Source organism: Xenopus laevis, chromosome 3L (genome assembly GCF_017654675.1).
Source record: "Xenopus laevis strain J_2021 chromosome 3L, Xenopus_laevis_v10.1, whole genome shotgun sequence".
In the NCBI taxonomy this organism is placed as follows: Eukaryota; Metazoa; Chordata; class Amphibia; order Anura; family Pipidae; genus Xenopus; species Xenopus laevis.
The window spans coordinates 3,124,804-3,151,226 of NC_054375.1; the positions used below are offsets into that span (position 1 = coordinate 3,124,804).

At 41.6% G+C, this 26,423-nt stretch overlaps 1 protein-coding gene across 1 annotated transcript; it reads right to left on the reverse strand.

Moving 5' to 3' along the window:
• Positions 1–6,651: 6,651 nt before the first annotated feature.
• upk3a.L (uroplakin 3A L homeolog) lies at positions 6,652–11,918 on the reverse strand. The gene is given in 6 exon segments (NM_001089627.1): positions 6,652–7,438; positions 7,679–7,811; positions 9,081–9,157; positions 9,388–9,643; positions 9,752–9,886; positions 11,813–11,918. Coding segments are annotated over 6 exon segments (798 nt in total). The 5' UTR covers positions 11,868–11,918; the 3' UTR covers positions 6,652–7,296.
• Positions 11,919–26,423: the final 14,505 nt, after the last annotated feature.

Sequence of the window (26,423 nt, forward strand, 5' to 3'; positions counted from 1 at the left end):
CCTATAAGATATATTGGATCATTCATCTGACACCCAACTGCTGCATGAAGAGAAACAGATGCTGAGAGAGGAATAGTGAAGATAAACTTGATTATTTCAGAAACAATGCAGAATATTTAATTGATTGTATTTAGAAAGTTTCTTACTTCAGTATGAGGAAGCTTAGTTCCCCTTTAAAGTTATTTATACACATAACTGCAGCTGTATCTGGCTGTTTACATTCTCTGCACTACTGATAAAAACAGGCAGCCCGTGGCTTCACTAGATATTACTGGGCCCCACAGCAATTTCAAAAGCCAAAACATTGGCTAAGTTGACCAGTTCTACCCAGATATATTGAAGTTGCCCATTAATTAATAATAATAATAATAATAATTTATTTAAAAAATCTAATTTTTACAACTTGGATGAATTAGATCAACCCGAAAACTTGAATCAAATTCTATTTTAATTTAAAAAAACACGATTCATGAAAAAACTCGAATGTCAGGAAGGCTGCAAACAACTTCAAATTGATCCCTGGACTAGAGTCCTGTGTGGAACCAATTTCTAAGACCCGACCTGGACCCACAACTGCCTTATCCGCAACCCGCCGACCACCATCAAACAGGAAGTGATGTTGCTGCAAACCGGAAGTGACATCATCAAAAGTGGGCGAGGACAGAAACAAGTTTTGTAGAACTTTAAAAGGAGTAAAATATAGACAGTATTAAATAAGACATGAGATTTAGATGAGACCCGCAGACCAGCTTCTATACCGGCACCTGAAAATCCTCCCCTCATTCCGCAGGGTGCCCGCTTTTTTACGGGTTACCCGCGGGTACCTGTCCCGCTGCAGGACTCTACCCTGGACCTCTCCCGTTGACTTAAACAACAATTCGGCAGGTTTTAGGTAGCGAATAGTCGACTTTGAGTTCTTAAATGGACATAGTATGATAAATCTCGAAAATCGAATTTGAATTTTTTTAAAAACTTGAACTGAATTTCAATTACTCAGAATTTCACAGTTTTCACCATAAAAATTTTTTGAAAATTCAACCCTTTATAAATCTGTTAGCCTTTTTACTGTTTTTGAATTTGCTATGAAACCATAATGGAAAACTAAGTCAGGTTACTTCATTAACGGTCAATCGTAAATGCTAAATCCGGGAACAACTTACACTCACGTGAGTGCAGGCAAAAGCCCGTGTATAAGTATAGGCACTGAGTTTCTCTTTATTGTCCTGCACCTCTCACTGCTTTTGTTCCTTCTTTTCCTGTTCCCAGGGGATATAATAGAAACGACGCGCTCTATTGTTCCGTCGCAGAGGAAGAGGATGGCTTCTCATTATACATACAGTATAGACTGGAAGGAATTGAATTGTAGGAAGGTGTCTCAGGATGTGCAAAGAATGCAGGTAGGTGGCAAACTAATAGAGTATCTCATGGGATACGGTACATTTACATTTTAGTTTTTATGTGCAACGTGCTGAGATTTATTATCTAAGGCTTATAGTGATTGCTACAGTCACAGGGAACCACTGGTCTAAACCCTCTAGTTGCCTCCTTCTCTTATGTCTTGGTACGAAACTAATTGAAATCATAAACATTCACATATTTGAATTGACAAAAAAGTGTGATATTTACATCAGTTAGAAATCCTGTTGGGACCATTATACCCCTGCCCCCCCCAAAACCTTGGGATAATGATCTGTATCTCACACATATATTGATATTGTACATCAGTCAGGAACCCCACTGTCCCCTCTATACTCCTCCTGCACCCCCAAACCTTGGGATAATGATCTGTATCTCACACATATATTGATATTGTACATCAGTCATGAACCCCACTGTCCCTTTATACTCCTGCACCCCCAAACCTTGGGATAATGATCTGTATCTCACACATATATTGATATTGTACATCAGTCATGAACCCCACTGTCCCTTTATACTCCTGCACCCCCAAACCTTGGGATAATGATCTGTATCTCACACACATATTGATATTGTACATCAGTCATGAACCCCACTGTCCCTTTATACTCCTGCACCCCCAAACCTTGGGATAATGATTTGTATCTCACACATATTGATATTGTATATCAGTCAGGAACCCCACTGTCCCTCTATACTCCTGCACCCCCAAACCTTGGGACAATGATCTGTATCTCACACATATTGATATTGTACATCAGTCAGGAACCCCACTGTCCCCTCTATACTCCTATACCCCCAAACCTTGGGATAATGATCTGTATCTCACACATATAGTGATATTGTACATCACTCAGGAACCCCACTGTCCCTCTATACTCCTGCACCCCCAAACCTTGGGATAATGATCTGTATCTCACACATATATTGATATTGTACATCAGTCATGAACCCCACTGTCCCCTCTATACTCCTGCACCCCCAAACCTTGGGATAATAATCTGTATCTCACACATATATTGATATTGTACATCAGTCAGGAACCCCACTGTCCCTCTATACTCCTGCACCCCCAAACCTTTGGGATAATGATCTGTATCTCACACACATATTGATATTGTACATCAGTCAGGAACCCCACTGTCCCTCTATACTCCTGCACCCCCAAACCTTGGGATAATGATCTGTATCTCACACATATATTGATATTGTACATCAGTCAGGAACCCCACTGTCCCTCTATACTCCTGCACCCCCAAACCTTGGGATAATGATCTGTATCTCACACATATAGTGATATTGTACATCAGTCAGGAACCCCACTGTCCCCTCTATACTCCTGCACCCCCAAACCTTGGGATAATGCTCTGTATCTCACACATATAGTGATATTGTACATCAGTCAGGAACCTTACTGGGACCCATCCTCCAAAACCTTGATTTGAAGCTGTTGTGTACAGAGCTGGTAAACATGACAAAGCATACATTTGCCCTATGAACGTAGAAGCCTGCCAGGATAAACAACATTTTAGGTTTCAGTTGTCCTTTAAATAAGCTTATCTTCATCTCACACTTTCCAGAGCTTTAGTAAACATAACTGAAAATGCAAAACACAGTCTCAGGTTTAAGGAGGAAAAATAAAATAAACCTGTAAAATCCAGCCAAATACAAGTTGAACCACATTCCTTGGTTTGCTACTGAATTCAACTGCTGACAGGTCACTTGATGCTGTGTGAATTTGCTGTGAGCCACTAGCAAAATGACTATATATATATATATATATATATATATATATATAGTGAATAAAGAACCCCCTCTTGTAAAATATAAGGATAGAAAAGGTCATGGAGATGACTTCTAATATCCTCATTAAACAGTCATATGAAAAAGTTTGGGAACCCCTCTCAGTCTGCATAATTATTGACTCCACTTTCAACAAACAAGATAACAGTGGTATGTCTTTCATTTCCCAGGAACATCTGAGTACTGGGGTGTTTTCTGAACAAAGATTTTTAGTGAAGCAGTATTCAGTTGTATGAGATGGGAAAAACTGGCTGTGCAAAAATGTGGTCATTTAAATGCATGTAACTGCTCATTGTTCAGTATCATGGTTTAGGGGAAGGCTACAAAAAGCTTTCTCAGAGGTTTAAACTGTCAGTTTCAACTGTAAGGAATGGAATGAGGAAATGGAAGGCCACAGGCACAGTTGCTGTAAAACCCAGGTCTGACAGGCCAAGAAAAATACAGGAGCGACATATGCGGAGGATTGTGAGAATGTTACAGACAACCCAAAGGTCACCTCCAAAGACCTGCAAGAAGATCTTGCTGCAGATGCAGGTGTATCTGTACATCGTTCTACAATTCAGCACATGTGTATGGCAGGGGGATGAGAAGCCCTTTCTGCACTCACACAAACACAGTCACTTGTTTTATGGAAAAGCTCATTTAGACAAGACACAGGCATTTTGGAACAAAGTGCTTTGGACTGATGAGACAAAAATTGAATTATTTGCGCATAACAAAAAGCGCTTTACATGGCGGAAGAAGAACACGGCATTGCAAGAAAAACACCTGCTACCGACTGTCACATTTGGTGGAGGTCCCATCATGCTGTGGGGCTGTGTGGCTAGTTCAGGGGCTGTGTGACTAGTTCAGGGACTACTGGGGCCCAGGGTCGGATGAATTCAACCCGATAACATATTCTTCAGGATAATGTTCCAGCATCAGTCACAAAGTTGAAGTTCTGCTGCAGGGGTCGGATATTCCAACAAGACAATGACCCTAAACTCACTTGGAAATCTACAAAGACATTTATGCAGAGGGACAAGTACAATATTCTGGAGTCCCCCGACTTGAATATCATGGAAAATCTATGGGATGATTTGAAGCAGACTGTCCATGCTCGGCAGCCATCAAATTTAACTGAACTGGAGAGATTTTGTATGGGCCAATGGTCAGAAATAGCCACTTCCAGAATCCAGACACTCATCAAAGGCTATAGGAGGCTGTTACATTTGTAACTAAGTATTCGTCATATCGCTGTTGGGGTGCCCAAATTTATGCACCGGTCTCATTTTGTTATGATGCATATATATATATATATATATATACATACATACATACATACATACATACATACACACACAATATACACACACACACGACTGTTCAAGGAGAACCGATACGCGTAGATGTGGTGGATTTTGTAAAAACTTGAATAAAGACGAAGAGAAATTGTAATTTTTTTATTACAATTGTTATTTGGGGTTAAAAGGGTTGCTTTTCTTTAAAGGGGTTGATCACCTTTGAGTTAACTTTGAGAGGTAATTCTATCAAGGGTCGAATTTCGAATTCATGTGAGTTTTTTAAAACTCCCTTAAATCCTAATTAATTTGAAATTCGACCCAGGGAAATGTATTAATAAAATCACACTTGACGACCCGAAATTCTTATCAAATTAGATTTGAATTTGATCAAACTCAATTTGAGTTGGATTTCAAGAAGGCTGCAAACATCACCAAATTCATTTCTGGACCTCTCCCATTCACTTAAAAAGTAATTTGGCAGATTTTAGGTAGCAAATAGTCGAATTTGAGTTCTTAAAGGGCCAGAGTATGATAAATCTCGAAAATCTAATTAAATTTTTTTTTAAAAAACTTGAAATGGGTTTGGATAATTCCCTAGTCGAATTTGAGAGTTTTGACTATAAAACATTTTTTTTGAAATTCGAATTTTCAATTCGACTCTTAATAAATCTTCCCCTTAGTATGATATTCTGAGACAATTTGCAATTGTTTTTTATTGTTTGTGGTTTAGCTTTTTATTCAGCAGCTCTCCAGTTTGCAGTTTCAGCCATCTGTTTGCTAGGGTCCAAATTACCCTAGCAACCATGCATTGATGGAATATGAATAGGAGAGGCCTGAATTGAAAGAGGAGTAATAAAAAGTAGCAATAACAATACAGTTGTAGCCTTACAGAGCATTTGTTTTTAGATGGGGTCAGTGACCCCCATTTGAAAGCTGAGAAGAGTCAGAAAAAGGCAATAAATAATTCAAAAACGATAAAAAGGACCAATTGTTTCTTAAAATTGGCCATTCTAGAACATACTTAAAGTTAGCTTAAAGGCTCCCTTTAAGTTAACTTTCTTGTGCTTTTTAGAATTCTTGGCAACTTTGCAGTTGGTCTTAATTTTTTAGGTTTCACGGTTTCTGAATTTGCATTCAAATGGGGGTCATGGACTACGATAGCCATAACTCTCTTTTGCATTTTAAGGCTACAATCATCTTTCTATTCAGACCTCCACTATTTATATACAAGTCACTGCCTGGCTGCTAGGGTAAACTGGAACCTAGCAACCAGATAGCTGCTGAACAAAATGCTAAATAATTCAAAGATCGTGGGAAAAAATGAAGACCAATTGCATTTGTCTCATCTACATCATACTAAAAAAAATGAAGTCAAAGGGGAACTACCCCTTTTCCCGTTAAGTTAAAAAGTAGACACAAAAAATGTTTTGGGGCTTTCTCAAGCCTTGACATAACTTATACGCAAGTTATACAGGGTCTGTATGGATATATGAAAAAAAAGGAGGGTTGTGGGAGCACTCCAAGGTAAAGCAAAAATATATTTAAGTTCTATGGAAGTGCTACTGATCTGGCCGAATTAATTACAAGCATACAGAAAAAAAGGGGGGATTGATCAATATGTATTTAACCTCTTCAAAGGATCCAAGCTTCTAGTATACCGTATATACTTGAGTATAAGCCGAGTTTTTCAGCCCCCAAAATATGCTGAAAAACTCTACCTCGGCTTATACTCGGGTCAAGCGCAAAAACGGTCGCCGGCGTCTAAGAATAGTCACCGGCCTCCAAGAATAGTCGCTGGCATCCAAGAATAGTCTCCAAAAATAGTCGCCGGCATCCAAGAATGGTCGTCGACATCCAAAAACTAGACGCCGGCACCTCCAATGGTAGCAGAAACCCTCAATTTTTTGATTGAAACTTACCAGAAGCTGCTGCATTTCTCACCCTAGGCTTATCCTCGAGTCAATAAGCTTTCCCAGTTTTTGGAGGTATATTAGGTACCTCGGCTTATACTCTAGTATATATGGTATGTGATTTTAAAACAAACAAAAAAAAAAAACGAGAGATTATTTATATGTATTAATACTCTTCTTGTAACCCTATAACAAAATTGTAGCAGTATTTCAACATCGTACAATCGACTTGCGCGTTACGAAAACCAAAAATATTTATTTGAAAGATTAAAGCAAAGAAAGCAATATCCGTGCAAACATAACACAATAACACACGTGTCGAAATGCCTTTCTTCATTATAGAAGCACAAAAATAAGTGTGTCAAATAAAACTATTCTATACAATTGAAAAAAAAAAATCAAAACTATGGGGCAACATTTCTGGGGTTGGTTGATGTTCAAGAGTCTGTAGATCATTAAGGATGTGATTTTTCCTTTGTGCTCAATATCTTTATGATCTGCAAGGTTCACTGCACACCTCATTGGTCATGAAAAGAGCAAGGACCTCAGTGGGACATCATTTCATTGCGTTTAATCCTTACAGAACTCTCTCTAGTCTCGAGAAGCGGTCCTCAGACGAGTCACGATTGATTAACAGTCATCACATTAAATCACGGCAGAATAGATACGATATTTGGGCGGAGGAGTAGGTATTCGAAACAAGAACCTGGATTGGGCATTTACAAATGAGACATTCCTGGAGAAGACACAGGGAAGGTATTCCTCCTCCTCCGCATATTTTTTTCCCCCAACATAAACTATGTATTATGGCGTTCTAGAACCCAATTAGACGTTTCCATAGGTGGAAATGATAAAACAGATTTGGAGTAGCTTCTGAATTCTTAGGCCTGCTGGGTAGCCGCATAGCGTTCAGAGCCTGCAAGTGTTGAAGAATATGTGATGTCTCCAGGTTCCTGAGCTTTCTGCAAGACGGCAGTGGTCTGAGTATCATGCCTGCTTACTTCCTTTGTTTGCGACCCATTCCTGTGTAAGAAAGACAAATCCGTTTGTTGCTATACCTTGCAAAAGTGCATTACAATGTCATGTTGTGGTGGGGATATAGGGTGCCATTAATGAGACTAAAGGAAGAGGAAGCAGTTGTGTGTTTTGAAGAATGGTGCGTCTTACCCATGGTTTCTCCCTCCCCCATACTGGACCAGTATGGGATACATCAACCAGCTTGCCCCATGCATCCATATTTCAGGTTCCTAAGAAAATACTTACAGTATGGAATAGGCAAAGCCAACAATGTAAGCGAAGAAAACGAAGAACATCAGAGTGCTGAGAATGGAAGTCAGGACAATCATCCCACCACTCCTTCTGCCAGGCCATGTGTCTATTGTGCCGGAAGATTTGACTGAGGGAAGAGCAAAATACAAATGTTATCAAGTTAAAAAGGAAAACCAAAAAAACTAACTAGAGCATATAGTTCATGTCTCAAATACAACTCCACAAGCTCTTCTCTTTGCACGATCAACATTTTTAGTTACTGGTAAGGCAAGATGAAAGCAGATAAAAAGTGGTCTAGGAATGGCAGTCCTCCGCAGAATGTCTTATTGCCCTAGAGTCATCTAGACTGACTCTGCCTGATTGGCCCTTCTCACAATGGAGATTGACGGCAAGGAAACAAGTCTCAATAGACCAGAAATTAATTTGATGATACGGTCAAAATTGTTGTTTAGAGTAAAAAATAAAAAGTTCACAGCCAAGCTTTAGATGTCGGATGAAAACTACGATTCTTACAATGTCTGGGGAGGAGGACCTCACACCAGCACTGAAAGTTGGGCCAAGCAAAGCACCGTCATGCACTATTTGGGATCACGTTGGTGTATAAACAGCTAGAAGAACACTCTAGTGTGTGTTAGGCCCCATTTTTTTCTGTTTGAATCATGTGCAACTCAAGAACTCCCAATATGTAAGGATCTAAACTTACTGACCAGTGGGACGATGGAAGGACAAGCTTCCAAAACCTTAGCGGTGTTAAAAATAAATGCATGTGCAGTATGGCTGCTTGCATATCAAAAAGCTGCAGAGACATAGTGGATCTTTGGGCCTAAATTTAAAAAAAACTTACAAGCAAGAGGTTGCGGACTTGATATTTGTCCACAACGAGACCTGAGACTTGAGTCAGTGTTGTAGGCCCACCAGAAAACCTGGCATCGAGGGCCCACGTTCAACAGCTTGACGTAGTCAATACCTATTGTGGTCATATAGACCCATAGTGAAAATAAGAAAGGACTAATGGAAATTGTTTGTGGCTGGTACACATCTCAAGTGCTCAGGCAGGTCAGTCCGACCTTGAATATGATGGCCAGCAGACAGAAATGACCAGGAATCTCTAATGAAGTCATTATTGCTGAAAACAGATATGTTCTAGAGAGGGACAGTCCGTTAAAAACGAGTTTCAACCAAGGCCAATGTTTCCCATAGGGATAGGCCTTAATTTGTTGGGACAGCCACAAAAGCTTAGGGTTTGGTACATTATTAGGGGTGGTATGCTGCCATCTGGATACAGCTAAGGAACTGCTCTGGATATGAGGCCAACCAGCAAATCTCCTGCCCACAAAAAGGTTCATATGCCATTGGCCTTATCCACTTTGAAACAGAACTCCGGATGGCTCCTTACCGTTGACTGTAGAGATTGGAGGGGACCAGTCTGTCTGGTACTGCACGACATCCCCAATCGTAAAAACATATGTAAACCTGAAAAATAAATAAAGCATTAAAAGGGAAACTCCTTACACCGTACCCTCCTAAAGAATAGTCACATGCACGAAGGTGCAGTACTCCTTGGAATATATAAAATATTTATGCCTTTACCAAGCGCCAATGCCTGGACTATACATGTGCACCCCTGGTTTAACAGATACAAGTGCTGGAATCTTGTGTTGCATGCGACAGGTAGGGGGGAAACCATAGTTTTGACATCATACCTGTATTGTAAGTTATTTTGAAGTGGAGGGTTGCAGATCCCCTTAAAGTTTGGATCCGTTAAGCAGTTCACGTCGCCCCCCACTCTCACAATGTACTTGTTGGGGTCAGCCATAATGTTGGAGGCCTGTATGTTTTCACATTTTGGATTGTCAAGTTTGGCAACTTGGTATGGTCCCAGTAGGCCTCCCTGGGTTCCAGTGTAGTTAGAGGCAATAACCTTCTTGGCGGCATCAGCAACTTGGATGTTTGTGGCACCTATTGAGACAAAATAGGAAGGAATGTTCTGCACAATCATTTCTGTACAAAAAAAAGCCGCGTGCCGAACTTCGAGGGCAAAACCCCCACCAAACAACAGGGCCTCACCTTTCACAATGGCAAAGAGATAAACGTCAATGGCATCTTTAAACATGCAGAACGGCCGTTCCAACGTAATCGTAGTCTGAGTGGGATTGAGGCTAAAGAAATCGGAGTTTGCAAGCAAAGGAACAGCCGATCGGGCTAAGGAGAGAAAGGGGGAAAAAACGTTATTGGGTTTCCAACATCACAGCAATATCTTCCATATTCACCGATACATCCGTCTGGCTAAAATGTATAATACTTTATCGAAGGACGTATGAGCCCAGAACAATATATGACATCAGCGTATTTCAGTTGTAGAAGCGCCCAATACCCGTCTATGCCAACAGTCATGCACAGTTGCTTGTTTGCAGGCCAAAAACCAGATGGCTGCCATTCTATGTGCATTATTATTACTTTATATAGCAGCATCATGCCCTGCAGTGCTTTACATAGTAAGGGGATACAAATACAAGACACAACAGTGATGTATTCACACATTTCACCCCTTAGCCCGTAACAAGGTTACACATATATAGAAACATTAGGGAAACAGTCACCCTGCTATAGTTCCAGGGCACAAATAATCACTCACCCCAAATCTCCCCCTGACCTTCAGGCTGGGCCCCCTTAGCTCATAACAAGGTTACAGATATAGAGAAACATTGGGGTAACAGTCACCCTGCTATAGTTCCAGGGGTACCCAGGGTACAAATAAACACTCACCCCAAATCTCCCCCTAACTGACCTTCAGACTGGGCCCCTTAGCTCATAACAAGGTTACAGATATATAGAAACATTGGGGTAACAGTCACCCTGCTATAGTTCCAGGGGTACCCAGGGTACAAATAAACACTCACCCCAAATCTCCCCCTAACTGACCTTCAGACTGGGCCCCCTTAGCTCATAACAAGGTTACAGATATATAGAAACATTGGGGTAACAGTCACCCTGCTATAGTTCCAGGGGTACCCAGGGTACAAATAATCACTCACCCCAAATCTCCCCCTAACTGGCCTTCAGACTGGGCCCCCTTAGCTCATAACAAGGTTACAGATATATAGAAACATTGGGGTGTCACCCTGTTATAGTTCCAGGGGTACCCAGGGTACAAATAAGCACTCACCGCAAATCTCCCCCTAACTGGCCTTCAGACTGGGCCCCCTTAGCTCATAACAAGGTTACAGATATATAGAAACATTGGGGTGTCACCCTGCTATAGTTCCAGGGGTACCCAGGGTACAAATAAGCACTCACCCCAAATCTCCCTCTAACTGGCCTTCAGACTGGGCCCCATTAGCTCATAACAAGGTTACAGATATATAGAAACATTGGGGTAACAGTCACCCTGCTATAGTTCCAGGGGTACCCAGGGTACAAATAATCACTCACCCCAAATCTCCCCCTAACTGGCCTTCAGACTGGGCCCCCTTAGCTCATAACAAGGTTACAGATATATAGAAACATTGGGGTGTCACCCTGCTATAGTTCCAGGGGTACCCAGGGTATAAATAAGCACTCACCCCAAATCTCCTCCTAACTGGCCTTCAGACTGGGCCCCCTTAGCTCATAACAAGGTTACAGATATATAGAAACATTGGGGTGTCACCCTGCTATAGTTCCAGGGGTACCCAGGGTACAAATAAGCACTCACCCCAAATCTCCCCCTAACTGGCCTTCAGACTGGGCCCCCTTAGCTCATAACAAGGTTACAGATATATAGAAACATTGGGGTGTCACCCTGCTATAGTTCCAGGGGTACCCAGGGTACAAATAAACACTCACCCCAAATCTCCCCCTAACTGACCTTCAGACTGGGCCCCCTTAGCTCATAACAAGGTTACAGATATATAGAAACATTGGGGTAACAGTCATCCTGCTATAGTTCCAGGGGTACTCAAACCAAGTATCAAACCGACGTTTCGGTCCACATTAGGACCTTTTTCAAGAATAATGTGGACCGAAACGTCGGTTTGATACCATGACAAAAATAAAAAATATTATATTTTAAAAGGGAGTGCTGGTCTGCTGATAATTGATATACATATAATTACCGTGCACCCCGCATTCGGGAAGGAGCTTACTCACCAAAATGAACCTGCAGGAACCAGCACAGCCCAAACAGATACCTCCAAGGACCCATGGCTCTGCAGCTGAACCTCTAGGACTAGTGTCAGGTACACTCTCACATCAGCAGCCCAACCTGAGATTGAATGCACCTGTCTCTCAGGTGTGTACAGATCAACCTGCAGCCCTTGGCTCCGCCCACCTCCCCCACAGCTAATGAGGAAGCAGCATACAAGTATGGGTGTGATCCTTAAGGGTGCAGTTTTGGGTTGATTGATATGTAAATCAGCAACTTCTACAGCAGGCTGGGAATTAGCTTTAGGACCCTACTCTCTACTGATTGAGTTGATATTCAGGATCTACCTGTTAACTGGGCAGGGGGTATAGGGTGACACTTTATTTCTCTATCATGCACCCCAATATTAGCACAGCGAAACAGGTGGCTCTGGATGTGTTTGGGTGTGGCTGGGATGGGTGGGGGTTGTGACCTATAATGATTGCATTTTTTCAACCATAGGAAACGACAGTTATCAGTGATCTGCTTGCTTATTGGCTGGAATAATCAGTGATCCTAAAAATTCGATCAGACTTTTATTGTCGCTACAATAGTCTCTGTATCGATGCAGCCCCTCTCCTGTTCATCTCGCAGAATGTCTTTCAGACCCCTTCCTGGTTGCTAAGATCGTTAGGTCCCTAGCAACCAGATACTAGATTACATTTATTGCAGAACAAAAAAAAAAGTTAGCGCAAAAACAAATAAAAATTACAGAGCGACGCCACCACCTACACCCTACTAAGGGTGCGACACCCGTGCCCACGCGCCATCGCCCTTAATACAGATATTAGGGGAACACTGCGTGTTACATTTCTCTGTGTTTGGTATCTGGGGAATGAGTGATGTTTTTTTTTATAAACCCTGGAATATATATAAACCCCCCCCCCCGGTGTTTAGTCATCTCTCACAAAGGTCAGGGGTGGAATGTGGCTCAACCAGAATTCAGATATTTGTATCTTTTTCCTTGTAAAATCTAAAACAAAGGGTTTCTGTTTCTGCACAAATGTTTAGGGGGTTCCTTTATTATTCAAGCAAATGCGGGACTGGTGATACCAGTGACTCCCCCCCAATTCCAACAACTTGGCCGAGCCTCAGGAAAAAAACAGCATTTTACATATTTCACTGCCCACTAAATGTAAAGGGCCCCAAGGAACATAGGTAACACAGGATTTCATAATCGGGGGGCCTGGGTGCATCAGTTACGGAGCAGCATGAGGGGTGCATGAGTGGGCCTGGGGGATAGGAGGGCTGTCTGAAATGGGGTCTGCTGTATGGTTCCGCCACCTGCTTGAGGGTGCACATAATCCTATGGGGACATATTCATTTGAGAGGGTACAAACTGTGCCCTGCCCCCTCTATGTTTTTCCTGGGGGGAGTCGAGCAAAAGTAAGTTACGCCACTGCTACAGACAGATCATTACAGACTGGCACCTTAGCATTTCCCCAACTGACACTTGCGCTTGGAGCCACTGCCACCTTAGCATTTCCCCAACTGACACTTGCGCTTGGAGCCACTGCCACCTTAGCATTTCCCCAACTGACACTTCCTCTTGGAGCCACTGGCACTTTAGCATTTCCCCAACTAAAACTTGCCCTTGGAGCCACTGGCACCATAGAATTTCCCCCTCTATGTTACTGCGACCCCAATTTTTTTTCCTGGGGGGAGTCGAGCAAAAGTAAGTTATGCCACTGCTACAGACAGATCATTACAGACAGGCACCCTAGCAGCTCCCCAACTGAAACTTGCGCTTGGAGTCCCTGGCACCGTAGCATTTCCCCAGCTGACACTTGCGCTTGGAGCAACTGGCACCTTAGCATTTCCCCAACTGACAATTGCGCTTGGAGCAACTGGCACATTAGCATTTCCCCAACTTACACTTGAGCTTGGAGCCACTGGCACCTTAGCATTTCCCCAACAGACACTTACGCTTGGAGCCACTGGCACCTTAACATTTCCCCAACTGAAACTTGCCCTTGGAGCTACTGCCACCTTAGCATTTCCCCAACAGACACTTACGCTTGGAGCCACTGGCATCTTAGCATTTCCCCAACTGACAGTTGCGCTTGGAGCTACTGGCACCTTAGAATTTCCCCAACTGACAGTTGCGCTTGGAGCCACTGGCACCTTAGCATTTCCCCAAATTACACTTGCCCTTGGAGCCACTGGCACCTTAGCATTTCCCCAGCTGACAGTTGCACTTGGAGCTAGGGTTGCAATCTGGCTGGTATTTTACTGGCCTGGGCGGAAAAATGATGGTTGACCCCAATGTTATTAATAGGGGAAAAAGCTAAATATATAAGAAGGCCGTTATTTCTTTCCAGAAAAGGTGGAAACCCAACTTGGAGCCACTTTGTGACTAATACTTCTTTGTGTAATTACAAACTAAAACATTTTTAGCAAAAACCAGGAAACATCCCCCTGGCCCTAGGCTTTCTACTGTTCTACACAGGGGTGTAACTAGGAGTAGGAAGTAGCGCTGTGGTTGCCAGATATGCTGTATGGTAGTCCCTTCTCCTAGTCCCTAGTGCCCACCGCTGAAAACAAAAAAGAAATGGGCAGACGAGCCGGCAGTGGGATGGGAAGGATGGAAGTAGATACACCACTGGTTATAGGAAGAGGGAACTCATGTGACATTTTAATAATGGCGGCCGCATAGACCAGGGGGGGGGGCAATTACAAAAGTTGGACTAAGAAATTCGATTGGAGTTAAAGGATGTCACATTGACAACAATTTACTCTGTTTCACGACTGCAGCGGCTTGTAAAAGTCAATCCAGAACCCCACTTTAAATGGGCGGTTTACCTTTGAGTTTACTTTTAGAATGTTATAGAATGGTCCATTGTAATCAACATTTCCATTGGTCTTCATTATTTTATTGTTTTTTATTTATTTGCCTTCTTCTTTTGACCCTTTCCAGTTTTCAAACAGAGGACCCCATCTAAAAAACAAATGCTCTGTAAAGCTACAAATGTATTGTTATTACTACTTTTTATTCCTCGTCTTTCTATTCAGGCCTCTCCTATTCGTATTCCAGTCTCTTATTCAAATCAATGCATGGTTGCTAGGGGAATCTGGAACCTAGCAACCCAAATGGCTGAAATGGCAAACTGGAGAGCTGCTGAATAAAAAGCTAAATAACTCAAAAACCACAAATAATAAAAAATGAAAACCAATTGCAAATTGTCTCAGAATATCCCTTTCTACATCATACTAACAGTTAATTTAAAGGTGAACATCCCCTTTAAGTCTACTAGAAAATCATATAAACATTAAATAAACCCAATAGGCTGGTTTTGCCTCCAATAAGGATTAATTATATCTTAGTTGGGATCAAGTACAAGCGACTGTTTTATTATTACAGGTATGGGACCTGTTATCCAGAATGCTTGGGACCTGGGGTTTTCTGGATAAGGGATCTTTCTGTAATTTGGATCTTCATACCTTAAATCTACTAGAAAATCATGTAAACATGAAATAAAGCCAATAGGCTGGTTTTGCTTCCAATAAGGATTAATTATATCTTAGTTGGGATCAAGTACAAGCGACTGTTTTATTATTACACAGAAAAAGATAATTATTTCTAAACATTTGGATTATTTGATTATAATGGAGTCTATGGGAGACGTCCTTTCTGTAATATGGAGCTTTCTGGATAAAGAGGTTTCCGGATAATGGATGCCATACCTGTATCCTATCTTTTCATCGCATCCCGCGTTTCTCCATACCAGTCTAAAGTACAATCTAAAGTTGTTTTGCTAGAGTTAATAGCACCAGATTAACATTGTTTTACTCCAACTTTTTGATGTAAAAATATATCTTTTTTTTTTTCTTTTTTTAAAGGCTCGTGGGAATTTGGGTGGAGGAATGAAGAGATGCACGTCCTGATGAATTCCAGTCGTATCTCAGGTACTGATCAACCAGTCACCGCTTCAGCTTCCTTCATTCCCTACACACTCTGGGCTGGGTCTCCCAAGTTGCTCAGTTAATAAATAATTCAAAGTCACATGACATGCCAACATAGATACCAGTACAGTCTGCATCAGAATTGCTTCATAATCAGCCCTGTAGTATCAGCTTCTATGGCAGATGAACATCACTTTCTGCTGGATGATTTCCCCCGACCCTTAAAGGGGTTGTTTGCCTTTGAGATAACTGTTAGTATGATGTAGAGAGGGATATTCTGAGACAATTTGCAATTGGTTTTCATTTTTTATTATTTGTGTTTTTTGACTTATTTAGCTTTTTATTCAGCAGCCCTTTCATTTGCATCTTAAGCAGTCTGGTAACTAGGGTCCAAATTCCCCTAGCAACCATGCATTGATTTGAACAAGAGACTGGAATATGAATAGGAGAGGCCTGAATAGAAAGACGAGGAATAAAAAGTAACAATAACAATACATTTGTAGCCTTACAGAGCATTTGTTTTTTAGATGGGGTCAGCGACGCCCATTTGAAAGCTGCAAAGAGGCAGCAGAAAAGGGCAAATAATTTTAAAACTATAAAAAATAAAAACCAATTGAAAAGTTGCTTATAATCGGCCTTTCTATAACAATAATAATAAAAGTTACCTTAAAGGTGAACCACCCCTTTAAGCTTAGCTTCTCAGCAGCAGCCCACTGAGCATGTGCGGTGCCACTGACTCGCAAAACAAGATCCAAGATGGGGAGCAGCTGGGGGACAACTGAATCATTAATGTTATAGGGCTGCTGCACCTCCGGGCTGGTACAATATAATAATACATTATATCCATATTCATGTTTAGATTTAGTTCCCCTTTAAACAGCCAGGAATGAGGATGATGCTACAGAGAACATGGGGTCAGTGGGAAAGCTTGTCTGTATTTCAGTAAAATGTGCAGCTGGCTGGTTACAAATGGGCCGCCCCATGTCGAGGCGCTTCCACTCCGGGACCCACATATTTGCCCTCACTATGTCACACGTGTTTATAAACAGAAACACAAAAACTGGCTCAACTTGCTGATTTGTTACATTCTCAGGATTGTTCCTATTCATTGAATTCCACCAAACAGGTTTTTCCTTCTCCTTATCGGCAGAGTTTCATCAGCGACTCCCCCCACCCCATATCCTCTCTGCTCCCTGATACACAACTTCTCCCATTGTTACCCCCACCTTACTGGGATTTACATGTCACCCAAACCTTCTTTCACCTTTAACGGACATAAAACTGAGATATAACTATTTATTTTGGCGCAAGGGGCGGGGCTACAATTTTAATATAAATATTGAGTGTAGAATGCAATTTCAGTTATGCAGCAGGAAATTCTACATTTCACACATTTTTACATTTAGCCTCGTTTTAAATTTTCTTTATTGAGTTTGGGAGCATCAGACCTTAATAACATGAGAACCAAGTACTGTATATACCATATAATTTCAGGGTAGATTCATAACTTAACTGACCTTCAAGCTGGGCCCCCTCATAACAAGGTTACAGATATATAGAAACATTGGGGTAACAGTCACCCTGCTATAGTTCCAGGGGTACCCAGGGCACAAATAAGCACTCACCCCAAATCTCCCCCTAACTGACCTTCAGACTGGGCCCCCTTAGCTCATAACAAGGTTACAGATATATAGAAACATTGGGGTGTCACCCTGCTATAGTTCCAGGGGTACCCAGGGTACAAATAATCACTCACCCCAAATCTCCCCCTAACTGACCTTCAGACTGGGCCCCCTTAGCTCATAACAAGGTTACAGATATATAGAAACATTGGGGTAACAGTCCCCCTGCTATAGTTCCAGGGGTACCCAGGGTACAAATAAGCACTCACCCCAAATCTCCCCCTAACTGACCTTCAGACTGGGCCCCCTTAGCTCATAACAAGGTTACAGATATATAGAAACATTGGGGTGTCACCCTGCTATAGTTCCAGGGGTACCCAGGGTACAAATAAACACTCACCCCAAATCTCCCCCTAACTGACCTTCAGACTGGGCCCCCTTAGCGCTCCAAGCCCTGCCTGCTGCCCCCTATCCCATACACTTGCTGATTTGCAATGTGATAATGATTATTTGCCAGTAGGGGGCAGCACAACAGGTTTGCCTTTTCCTTTATGTTCTCTGCAAATATCATTAGGGATGCACCAAATCCAGGATTCCGTTCTGGATTCGGCCATTTTCAGCAGGATTCCAATTCGGCCAAATCCTTCTGCCCGGCTGAACTGCAGCCTAATTTGGGGCAGGGAGGGAAATCACGTGACTTTTTGTCACAAAACAAGGAAGAACAAAATGTTTTCCCCTTCCCACCCCTAATTTGCAAATGAAAATTAGGATTCGGTTCGGTATTCGGCCGAATCTTTCGCGGGGGGTTTGACCGAATCCAAAATAGTGTATTCGGTGAATCCCTAAATATCATATACACTTGTCTGACCCGTGAGTTCAAGAGGAAGCAGACAGGGTACACATTATCCCTAAATCACCCAAAAATGTAGAGTAAATTAAATTTAAAGTGACAGTAGGGAACTACTTGTGTGGGTAAATGCATTCATAAATCCCTTATATTTAATGTGTTACTGTTACACCAGGGCTGCCATCATGGCTGGATGGGAGAGTCCAGTCAGGGGCCCGTGGCTCATCTTCCCTTAGTTAACCCTACACCTTCCTTTCTCTTTGCAAGTGCACAGCTCATAACTCTAACTACCTCTAGTGGCGAGATAAAATATTGCACTTTGCTGTTAAAAAATGTGTGTTGTGCAGCTGAACGGTAGGGTTGTTTGCACTGGACCTTCTTTAACACTGCTCTATCTGTTTGTAGGTTGCAGTTAGATTGTCAGCTTTCTGGGACAAGGATCTCTGTTGATTTGGTAAGCAGGGAGCAGACACATAACATGGAGAATCTGATGGGACTGAGTAGAGGTAAGCCTTGCTTCCAATTTAGGACCCTATAACATATTATGCAGTTTCTTTGGGACTGGTGCCTACTACCAGTGTAGGTAGAAATGTCAGTGTGTTAAAGAGACCCACCTGAACAACACGGGAGCCAACTGTGATAACCTGCCTGGAGTTGAACCGGGGACCTGGTGTTCCTGTGCTGTCTGCATTACCACTGCTGTATGTGGGTAAAAAAATGTGAGGTTAGGCTTTGCAACTGCAAGTAGGCATGGCTTGTCTCACCTGTTACCAATCTGGTCACAGGTGATCTGTGTAAGCCATTAGTTTGGCTATGAAACCCCCTACTCTGACTCATTGGCCAACATAGGTTTCTGTTTCCTGGATTTCGATTCTGTACCATGTAACCAACTGGTTTGACCCTGGCCTGTTTATCCTGACTACGCACCTGGCTCCTGATCCTGTACTGTCCCTGCCTGTTCATCTGCACTCTGTGTTCCCCATTCTTTCTGTATATGTTACGGTTCCCTTGCTTGCCCAGAGCTTCCCCCTTCATCCTCTCGCATTAAGTCCTGGCGGAATCTGAGTAGTGGAGGGCTTCTCCCTAAGCCAAAGGCAGCTGCTATAAACAGAAGTAGGAGCCGAGACTGCAACATTATTGTTTGCTCTGGGTTTTTGGATATCATACGGGTTACAATATAATACCCCAATGCACCCAACCATTCCCTCTCATGGCCTTGATCTTCTCAAACACCTTGCACTACTGGGTAAGCCCCTTCAACACTCTTGAATTAGGGATGCCTAGCCTGAATCAAGATACTCGTCAGGATTAATATGTATTTCATAGAAACCCCCCTTCTTTAGCATCGCCACTTTGTACTTGACAAAACTTGAGCTGCCTTAGTTGGTAACACAGTACCCCACATTAACTTCTCCATGGAGACCAATGAGACGATGGTGTCCTACTGTGTAACATCTCTACACTGTTGGTTCAGAGATGTAGGTGACACCTGGATCGAAATGAAAACAGACAAGGTTCCAGCCTTCACTGAACCCATAAACTCAATGCAGAAGAACAAGGAAAGATGGGAAAGACAGCAAGCTACCATTTTTGGACTGGGAAATACATCAAATTGGGGGAAACCTGAAGAATACAGGAAACCCACTCTAACTGATTAACATCAGCATCAGAACTCTACAATATTCAGCCTGTCTACATCTTAATTTAAGGGGTGCTCATTTGAGGACACTAATATGCATATTTTGGGCCTAGAGAACAGATGGATTGAAGAGATAAGAAGAAGACCATTTATGCCAAATGGGAACAACCATGCCTGAACAGATGAGTGGCCAGGGAAACTTCTTGACAGCAACGTACAGTTCCACTTGTACAATGCTTCATGATTTTCCCCCAACATGTTACACAAGCAAAAATTGCACTATGCCTTTGTCACAATAAGGAAAAGGGTAATTGCAGCAAGCAGTAAAAAGAAACAATTTTTTTAAATATGTAAATATTAAAAAAATGTAAGCAGGAAGGGGCGGGAGCCATTATATCAGAGATGGGTCAGCTAGTTTATGAGAACAGAAAAAAAGCAGAGATTCTGAACTGTTATTTTTCATCTGTCTACACAAATGACAGATCACACATGAGGAAATTCAATGAACAATGGTCTGGGACAGGATGGTATTCATCCTAGGTTACTTAGCGAGCTTAGCTCTGTGATCGCTAAACCTCTTTACTTAATTTTTCAGGATTCATTGAGGTCTGGCATAGTGCCGAGAGACTGGCAAATTGCTAATGTGATGCCGCTATTCAAAAAGGGATCCTGTTCTCAGCCTCAAAACTATAGGCCGGTTAGTCTGACATCAGTGGTTGGAAAGCTTCTCCAAGGGTTAATAAAGGATACGATACTAGACTTCATAGCAAATCATAATACTATGAGTTTGTGCCAGTGTGGTTTTATGTGTAATAGATCTTGCCAGACTTTTATGAAAAGGTGAGCAGAAACCTTGACACTGGGATGGCAGTGGATGTGATCTACTTAGACTTTGCTAAAGCATTTGATACAGTGCCACAAAAAAGGTTACTGGTTAAATGAAGGAATGTTGGCCTGGAACATAGTATTTGTACCTGGATAGAGAACTGGCTAAAAGATAGACTACAAAGAGTGGTGGTAAATGGAACATTTTCAAATTGGACCAGTGTTGTTAGTGGAGTACCGCAGGGCCCTGTACTAGGTCCCTTTTCAGCTTGTTTATTAATGACTTGGAGGTGGCCATTAAAAGTACTGTTTCTATTTTTTTTTCTTTTTATACACTAAATGGCAGTGTGTTGGGAGTTTCCTTAAATGAGAAGGATCTTAAAGGTTTTTACAGATAACAAGTTGTCTAATTCTGGGCAGTGTCATTCTGTGGCTACTAAAGCAAATAAAGTTCTGTCTTGCATAAAAAAGGGCATTAACTCAAGGGAAAACATAATTATGGCTCTTTAAAGGTCCCAGGTAAGGGGTCAATATATGTATGTATGTATAGATGGGTTTCATGTGGAGGGGTTGTACTTGATGGACTTTTGGTCTTTTTTTAAACCCAAATTAACTATGTAATTATGTAACAATCACAAATAATCCACAGGACAGCCATTATTTTTTTTAAACATTTTATTTTTTTGCATTTTATATCCAAATATAAATATAATAAAATATAAAATACACATATATATATAAATAATGCCATATTAGGATATATATATTTATTAAATATTTTCAGGGACAAAGTCACCAGTCAGTGGAAACGTCATAGTTGCCTAAAGTAAAACAAAAATAAATTCCAGTGCCGCCCAGAAACAGCCCCCAATCCACCCAAAATCTCACCCACTTTAGGTAAGACCCACCCACTTTGGGGACTGTGAATCTGGTCCCAGCTGACGAGGACTGATTTCTGCACAAAACATTCTTTCTTCCAGGGACAATGAGTTCTGCCTATTGGGATCAGTCCCTTCCTTTATTGTCCCCTAGTCTTGCTATAGCTCAGCGCCTCCCAATTTCCTTGGGATGCCTTTTTTCTTCATCTTCGTCAACTTGGAAAATGCTTCATCTAGAGTCTCTTCGTCTGAGCTGTCACTTGATGGGGATTGCTCCTGGTACTCATCACTGCAAGTACAAAGGGTTAAATGTCAGCTGAGAGCCCTCCCCAAACATACCCTGACTGCAAAATACTAAAAGTTCTTGCTAATTTCCCCTTTAACCTATTTACAACCAATGAGCGGCCACACTTGCAAAATTAGAAGAGTTCTGCAACGTCTTAATATCTAATGGGGCTTCCTTTCTCTTATTTATGGCTTTCACCCTTTCTGAGGTTCTACAAGCTCTTACCTTAATTCCATGGAGGAGTCCGAGTCCTCATCTTCCTCAGTGTTTTTCACTTTCCTGAACCTCTTACTCCTGCCTCTTTCCTCCAGCCACAGCTCGACCTGCTCCTCATCACTGGAGTCTCTGAGGATTAGAATAAGGGTTAAATGTTGTAGGAAGGAAGAACGGGGCCTAGTAGAAGGGCAAGATGGTGCCAGTAGGACAAGATGACAGTAACTGGTCTTTAATCTCCACCAAATGATTTTTTATTTTCTACAAATCTACAGAACTCATACATACATTTAGTGGGTTGCCCCTAAAAACATGGCTGTGATTATTGCACCCCCAATTGAGATTCTGATAATAAAAATGGAGACCATTTGGGCTTAAGAAGTGGCCATGTACTGTACTAGGAACTGGGCTCAACTGAAAGTGATGGGGTACTTACCTCTGCAGTCCCTGGTAATACAGGCTAGAAATTCCAGGCTGTTACTGTCGGTTCTGACTTTGGCACATTCCATGCAGAACTCTTCCCTTTTGCCCATCAGTCTGACCAGACGGTAAAACACAGAGTTTCTGTAAAAATAAAAGGGGAGAATGTTTATGACACTCACACTCTTTCTCTATGAAATGTGTATATCCAGGCAGGGTATGAATCGATTGCTATACCGTTTGGCCAGTTTGTAGAGGAAGCTGCTGGGTTGTGGATCCTGGGAACCAGTAACAATGTACTTCATATGATAAGGGGTCCTCTCTGGGCGCTCGCAGATAATCGTGTTGTACAGGAAGCAGATCCTTTCCTGGAGAGAAACAAATGAAATATCAAATATACTTTGAACACTATTGGTCCCTATGTGAATGTGAACATTAGAAAGTATTTCCTATTCAAGGATGTCACTTAATATGCACAGAGGGAGCGTCTCAATCTCGTAAAATACACCCCAATCATGGTGGCCAAAAAGGCAAATTCGTATAAAAGTCCTAGTAGAAGAAAGAGCAGGTTTAATTCAGGACTGTCGAACAAGATGGAGAAAGTAGGGCAAGATGAAGAGAGTAACAATTAATATGAGTTGCCCATCCCAACTGCAAACTTTACTTGCCAATAATTATGTAGCCCCGGAAGTCCAGCTTTGATGGGGTAACCAAACACTTGGATGTAAGAATCCGCACTTGTCCCCTTACCATATCCTCAAATGAGGAAGAAATTTGAGCCTGTTACAGTGACGTTGAAGATTAGAGAAGCTAAAAAAAAATTATTACCTCTCACTCTATATTACAGGCAGCCCCCTCCCTGTCCAATGTGAAAGAGCATTTGCAATTAGTAGGGCAGAAATGCTGTGAGGACCAATGTCCCTATACATTTAAAAGTCACAAACCAGTAACCCTCTCACCTGTCACTGTTATATTGGCACTGAGCTGTTCATGTGTCTTCCATAGCAAAAAGTAGGCTCCGAAATCTAGCAAAGAACCCAATTAAAGTTTTTAATGCATGGTTCACACCAGAAATGTCTCAACCCCTCCCCCCAGATCCAATGGCCTTAAGCAGGGTTAAAAACACAATTACACGAAGAAATGGGAAAACTCCAATAAAGGCGCTGGTGATGATGCAGATGTCCAGGCTGTAGCTCTTCACAAACAGAGTGAAGAAGGCAAATACTATGGCCAAGAACATGCCTAGAACAAATGAGCCGAAGCATCTCAGGAATTCCTTGCATATACTGTTCTTTCTTCTTCTCATTGGAACATTCTTTTGGCTCTCTGTATCATTGGGTTTGGGTTCAACTTTCTTCTCTCTTCGCCAAAATTTTTCATTGCTTGATTATTGTTTCAAGATGATTCTGGACGAGGCAATCAGAAGATTGTTAAACCTGCACAATTCCCAAGACTAATGCACCTTGGGGTTAGACCATTATTTATGATCACCAGGACACAGTGCCATCTAGTTCTTATATCAGTCACCAAAACACACCCCTCAATAAACATCTAGATATATTCCTCCATATGCATGTCAGACTTACAGGTCTGCAGTCTTCTAACTAAAACTGGGTTCCGAGGAAAACAATACATTCCCAACATAGCTCTGTCTCCCAAGGGCTGAAGGTCCTTTCCAAGTGCAATTGTTAACACCTATTTCAGTAAAATGACATAACCAAGATATATGGATACATGTTTTCCGTTGTAAAAGAGCTCTGGCGAACGGACGTTACTCCGCAAATTCAGTAAAGTGCGGATTTTACGGAGAGTTGACTTTGCGAAGTGCTATAAAGTAGCTAGATCTACCTCAATCTCAAAATGCATTAAAGATCCAAAAACGTTGGCGACTTTTCCTTTCTTGAAGCCGAATTGCCTGCAAAAGTCCTAACATACTTTTTTTGGGTAATCGGTTTCCTCCAGACATTTTTCTAACAAATGCGACATTCATTTTACAGTGGGCTCATGTGTAGGGCATTATATTAACTCTCTTGTCTTTATTAAGGTTCCCTGGACTTTTGTATCAACATTTATAATAAAGACGTCCATACAACTTTAATATAACCGGCCTATGCAAATTAACCTTAGCGTAAGATCATTAGCGAATTTTCCCCAGGCACAAATGAACGCTAGTGCATCTTCGCTAAGAAATGCTTGCACTGCCGAAGTAACGTTAGCGAAAAGTCGCCAACGTTCATTGCCAGGGACACAATTCCGCATATTAGTGAATTGGTGTAGTCGTAGCGCATTTGTACCTGCTGAACTGATGTGAGTTGTGCGAAGCTGACGCTGGCGAAAATGTGCCCGTTAGTGAATCTACCCCTTAGTCTGGTTGGGGTATGGAAGTAATAGTAAAGTTATATAATTATTGTGGAATTATAGAGAAAATGTTTAATGAAACTACATGGTAATGAAGATGTAGTACAAGGCTACATACAGTCAATACGATTAAAGAACTTACCACATGTTTGTGTGATGATGATGATGATGATGATCTTAAAGGAATATTTTTTATTGACAATCACAAGATGATAAGAGACAAGGACAATATGATATATTGGAAGTAGAAGTACACGAAGTTCCTGTCCTTGGGTTTAATCACCTCAAAGAATTATACTTGGGACAACACCTTTACTAACGACTTTACAGTCACCATCTTTGAACAGAGTTTAAGGAACAACAAAGGATTAAGAGACTTTATTTTATGAAATATTACTAAATATTTGGAATGGAATTTAATTGGAAATGGAAGAATGAGATATGATATGTTACCTGTGAATTCTTAGAAGTTGAAATGATTGAATTATTATTATAGTTAGATAGGCAATTAACTTGATTGTGATGGATTAAGAATTCTCCAGCATTGAGTTTTTTTTTCAATTCTGCTGGTCAAGAAGGAGTTCTTGGTTTTGAAGATGGTTTTAGCCCCTCTTCAAAGCAAAGTAGTTACAATACGGTTATTTGCATATAGGATGAGTTTAGTGATACGTTAAAGTTAATTTGGTCATTAGGGGGGAATGATAGGGTTACATAAACCATAATCACTTATATCATATCTAATATAATTAATTCTTTAACTGTAAAGCTTTCTGACAACCACGAGTTACAACAAATGTCAACCATGACATGAGAAAGTACCATCGATGTGATCTTTGTTTGGGCAAATAACTCTGAACAAGCCCCTGCTCAAGGATCTGCTCTTGCTGTGTATAACTAGGTGATTGGTCATTTTATCAAGTGATGACCAATAGGGAGATTGTCGTTACTATCGTTACTATCTGTTACTATGTCCTTGTTAAAGGATAAGTAAACCTTAAAAAAGGGTGCTTTTTCTGATTGTAATTAACATTATTGGTGTTGTATCAAAATTCATGATGTTGGCAGTTGAAAGAAACGTGAAGCTGTGAGAGTTAACGGCTCCACTTCTCAAGTCACTCGTCCCTCTCCAGCACTCGGCACCCAGTTCTGTTGGAGCAGGATTGGCCCCGTACCGACCGTGTGTAGGGTTGGAATTAGGGGACCCCGATAGATGTATGAAAGCTAGGGTCCCCCTCCCCATGTGTTTAAATCTAATTTGTGGCTCCAAAAGCCTTTCAATGTACCAGTGTGAGCAGATAGACAACCCTGTATGTATAGACACCCTCTTGTTTCTATTTGCACTGGGCCCCCAAGGGCCCCTCTAAGTTCTAGACCCAAATTTAATATGTGTGTGTGTTGTTTCCTCCAGGCCTTATATACAATAATTTATATATAATAATCAGGTGTTATATACAGTAACCAGTCCTTATATACAGTACAGCCCACTCGTGTCCCTCCTGTCATATTTAAGGAATTCTGAGCAAATGTTGGAGCCTGTGGCCCCACCCTGAGTCCCTGAGGATCCAGTGAAGAGGGAGGGAGAGGTC